Below are 4,776 nucleotides of genomic sequence, written 5' to 3' on the forward strand. Positions count from 1 at the left end.
GGCCGGGCCGGCCCGCCGCTCCAGCAGAGCAATAGCCGCCTCCCTCCCGTAGTCGGCCTTCCAGGCGGTGCCTACACCCGGTGAGATCCGGGGGCTGCTCGGAACGAGCCTGGGGGCCCCCTGGGGCTCGAGGCTGGTTTCTCGGGAAGGGGGAGGGGGGGGTGGGTATTGCAGTCCGTTTTCTCTGCGGCTTCTCTCCGGTGACCCTGAGTCTCTGCATAAAGCTGCGAGATCATCTTAGTCTAAGTCTAAGCTATCTTAATGACACGGGTGCATCTAAAAGCTGCAGCATTAACCGTTTCTTTGCCTCTCTCCTCTCCTGGTGCTTGTCTGTGCAAAGGTCAGATGCTTCGATCGGTCGTGAAGAGTGGAGTCGGGACCTACTAAGTGCTGATCTGCTTGTGCTCCGGACCATGGACTCATTGAGGGCATCCCAGGTGTGAAAATGTCCAGCAGTAACCGGGAGTTAGTGATTGACTTTGTTTCCTACAAGCTCTCGCAGAAGGGATACAGCTGGAGTCAGCTGGAGGAGGAGGATGAGAACAGGACTGACTTTGCAGGGGAGGAGGCTGAGATGGACAGCGTCCTCAACGGGAGCCCCTCCTGGCACCCGCCTGCCACCCACGTAGTGAACGGAGCCGCTACGCACCGGAGCAGCCTCGAAGTCCATGGAATCGTTCAAGCAGCCGATGTGAGGCAGGCTCTGAGAGAGGCGGGAGATGAGTTTGAGTTGAGGTACCGGCGGGCTTTCAGCGACCTCACTTCCCAGCTCCACATCACCCCCGGCACAGCGTATCAGAGCTTTGAGCAGGTAGTGAACGAACTCTTCCGCGATGGAGTGAACTGGGGTCGCATCGTGGCTTTCTTTTCCTTCGGAGGAGCCTTGTGTGTGGAGAGCGTTGACAAGGAGATGCGGGTATTGGTGGGACGCATTGTATCTTGGATGACCACGTACTTGACCGACCATCTAGACCCCTGGATCCAGGAGAATGGCGGATGGGTAAGAACTCCTCTCTGCGGTGGGGACGGCTGCCCGCATCCTCCCTCGCTCCGGGCTGGCAGTGCTGCCGGTCAGACCGGACTGTGGCTCCCTGCGGTGTTTATGCGAGCGCGTGTCCTAGACCTTGCAGGGAGATAAAGGGGCGTGTGCCCTTTCCCTCTGTGCTCTTAACACTGCCCCAAGAGGGTCAGTCCACCACAATGATACAAAGAATTTATGCTCGGATGCGTCCTTCTCCACCCGTGTCTTCTCCTTCTCCCTGGATGTTACATAAAAGACCTGTTTTCCAAGAGCCTTTGGAAATGTAATGCCATCCAAGCTTGTTCTTCAAGCATGAGCCTTGCTCTCAGGCGCGTTCCTGGTGTCATTTAGCAGCAGGGAGTGGAGCTTCCTCCCCTCTGAGCTCACAGTGCTCCAGCGGGCCGGCCTGCGGTCTGCCAGACTAACAGCTACTTCTTCATTCTGGAGACAGGATTTTGCCTTCTGCCGTGCTCACGGCAAAGCGAATCCCACGGCAGATCCGGGTGGGTGGGCTGCTGGACCTGTCTGAGCTGGTGAGGTGGGAGCAGGGCTGAGGTAGGGGCAACCTTTGCGCCCGGGAGCTGCAGCCGCTTCTTGCTTGGCAGGGAGCAAGGCTCCCAGCTGCCCCAGCAGCAAACCCCTTGCGCTCTCAATGGTGAGGTATTAACATGAATAAGCATTTCTGCAGGAAGCATTCCTGAGATGCCGGCTCTGGCTGTGCGCTGCTGCCTGGGACTGCTGGCGGGAGGTCTGCAACCTACAGATGTCCGAGTTTTCTTTTTGCTTCTGCATCTCGATGATTCCCTGCGGGTGTAACCTTTACCGGTGCCCACTGGGAAAAGAAAAAGAGTTCATGCTGTCAGGCGTTAGCATCTAAACTGTGGGGAATTCGGAATTGCCTCCTTGGCCTTTCCGCCCTGTTCTTCACAGCAGGCCCCTGCGCCCGAGGGACCGGGAACCTTTCAGCCCATCCTTGTGCTCTGCACCCTCCTGACGGAGGGACAGAGAGGCACAGGATCTCGTGGAGCTCCCTAGCTCTTCACGGCATTGCGGGGCGCTCCAGGAAAAGAGGGGTGCATCCAGGGAGAAGGATCAGGTTCACTCAGGGTGCAGGAATTCCAGGAATGTGGCCGCCCTGGGGCACTGCCTGGGTGGGGCTGCTCAGGCAGAGGAGCTTGGTTTCGTTTAATAACCCGGGATTTGCTGGCCATTTCATCAGGCTGTTTCTGGCCCATTAGCTCTCTCATCCTGTAGATAACCCTGGCCAAATGCTGAGTTCCTGCCCCCCTCCCTCTGGCTTTGGCTTTTAAAGCCACAGATTAGTCTTGGAATTGAGTGATCAAATTGAGGTTTCCAAGCTAGTGTGGCTGTTGCTGTTAGTGACGGATTGGGCTGTATCCTGGAGACCTAGGCGATAATGCAATCTGATTTTTTGTAAATGAACTCTCTGGGGGATTTAGATTAAATCACTGGTGGAAAATCACTGGTCCCTGCTTGCGGGGAATGAAATACCTCCTCCCCCTGTTCCCCACCCCCACCCATCACGCTTAAGACTCTTCAATTTTTTTGTGTCTGTCTGTAAATTCATTGTTTGGAGCAAATATTTGTTCAACAGATTGCAGAAGGGTCAGGACTTGTCTCTTATCTGACCCGCCCACCAGCTCTGGCTTTGAAGATCGCCGTCAGCCGCGTTTCCCACCCAGGGGAACAGCCTTGCTCTCTTCTTCTAACCTTGAACGGGGCTTCTAACTTCACTGCCCGCGTCGTGCTGCTGCCCAGGCTGTGCCGCTAGCTGAGGGGAAGCCGGGCAGGGTGGGAAAGGCCGAAAAGGGGGTGATCCCACCCCACCAGCCACCAAAAAATGGCCTGGGCGGTGTGGCTGCTGCCAGCCTGTTGCAGACCCTGACTCGGTGGGTGTTTGATGGCTCGGCTGTAGCTTCCCTCCGTGCTCGGCCTTCCTGTCCTTTCTCAGGGGGAGGGTCTTCTTGCCCCTCCACACGCAGGGACAGCACAGTGCAGCACCAGCCCAGGGGCCATGAGAGCTCCCGAGCGCCTCGTGCATGGGGCGTGCGTGGGGATGCTCCGCTCTCGCGCGATTCCAGCGGCAAGGAGAAAGCTGGCCTGCTGCCAGCTCTTCCTGCAAGCAGAAAATGCCAGCCTGCCCTCGCTGTGATGGAGCGGTCCCTCTCCCGCCGCCCTGTTTGCACAGGGAGCCTGCTTGGTGCAGCTGAGCTGTTAGAGCCTGTCCCACGCAAACAAAGCTCTCCCGAGAGGTGCAGCAGGCAGGGCCCGGTGAGAGGGATGCAAGTTCTGGCAAGCCTCCTTGGCAGGGACCAGGGTTTGGAGCGCTGCAGCGTTTCCCTTCCTGGAAAGCCCCTCTGAAAGAGGGAAGGAGCGCGGCTCCATCCTGAGTGTTGCACAGCCTGGTTGCGTAGGAAGCTGTTTCATTCCCCACCAGTGGAACAAAGGCAGGCGTAGGAGGGCTGCAGGGTGCAGGTTTGCCTTTGGAGGGGCTGTTGTGTGCTGTGTTGTGATAGTTTTCTTAAGAAACCATTTTTTGAGGCGAGGAGGGAATGGTAAATCTCGCTAGGGGTGTATTTTGTCACGTTTACTGTCCCTGCCTTGGTTGTCCCTCCTCTCCGCAGTCTGACACTGAGCACGCAAACAAGAGCAACCCGAGGGGGGCATTTAATAACCAGCCAGAAGAGAGCTGCTGCCTTGGTGAGCCATCAGAACCAAAGAGGAGGCTTTCCCGAGGCAGTTGCTTTGGCCAGGACCAGATTCCACTAGCTGTGAAGTTCAAACAGTGATCCCAGTGGGGATCGGGACTCGTGGCGGGAGAAGGCTGCGGAGGGGGAAGCGCAAGGCGAGCGGGAGAGAGCCCGGCAGGCAGGGATGTACTGACCGTGCTTAATCTGTTGGAGAGAGGAAAGCGAGCGGGAGTGCCTGCCTGGCTGTGGCCCTCGGTGGGAGACAGCTCTGCTTCCAAGGCTAAACGCGGGGCTTAGGCTCGGAGTGGGGTTTAAAGAGGGGCTTGGGGGGTTTGGAGGTGGATCTGTGGATGCAGAGGCAAGAGGTTTCCTGTTGGCAGGGCGTGTGGTGGAGACTGGCATGAAGGGGCTGTGTCAGGCCTGAAAGCATACAGCATCTTTGTCACCAGGGAGTGACATCCAAGTCCTGACAAGCCGTCTGGGCTAGGCAGAAGGACGGACCGCTTCCTTCACTGGCTCCGTGTGTCCCAGGCTCGCGGCCAGCCCTGGCTGCGTGGGGCTGGCTGTGCCGGGTCGTACGTGTTGTGTCGTTCTGTGATGGACTGGAAGCTTGTGGTTCTTCTGTTTGGGGAAAACCCTCAGAAGATGCCAATATAGCCAACTCGTTTTCTATCTTGTTAATTTTTTTTCTTGAATGCTAGGAAATGACTCAGCCTGTGTCATATGACAGCGCAGCTGGGATTTCGTCCTCTGCTCTTGGCTCCAAGCTTCTCAATGGTTTCGGGTCGAGAGCGAGCCTTCGATTCTCAGCTCTTCAGAAACGCTCTTTGGCCTCGTGCCATTGCCCGGTTACCCTGCATGAGCCTTCCCCACAGCCACCGTGTTCCCAGGCTGATCCCAGCTGCCCCAGGACCCTCACGCCTTGTCACTCCAAGCATTTTGGGCGGCGTGAGAAAAGTGCGCGTTGGAATTCTGCTGCTGCTGTGCTCCAGGCTCGGAGAGGAGCGGTGTGCGAGGTGTGCACGGCTCGCGTGGGAGAGTCAC

At 57.5% G+C, this 4,776-nt stretch overlaps 1 protein-coding gene across 1 annotated transcript; it reads left to right on the top strand.

Moving 5' to 3' along the window:
• Positions 1 to 288: 288 nt before the first annotated feature.
• On the top strand, positions 289 to 1,154 carry LOC104506993 (bcl-2-like protein 1). Its single transcript, XM_010148144.1, has one exon. It carries the CDS (start codon positions 446 to 448, stop codon positions 1,136 to 1,138), a length of 693 nt encoding a protein of 230 aa, XP_010146446.1. The 5' UTR covers positions 289 to 445; the 3' UTR covers positions 1,139 to 1,154.
• The last annotated feature ends 3,622 nt before the right edge of the window (positions 1,155 to 4,776 follow it).

The sequence above is a fragment of the Eurypyga helias genome, unplaced genomic scaffold (assembly GCF_000690775.1).
Source record: "Eurypyga helias isolate BGI_N326 unplaced genomic scaffold, ASM69077v1 scaffold18193, whole genome shotgun sequence".
NCBI lineage: Eukaryota > Metazoa > Chordata > Aves > Eurypygiformes > Eurypygidae > Eurypyga > Eurypyga helias.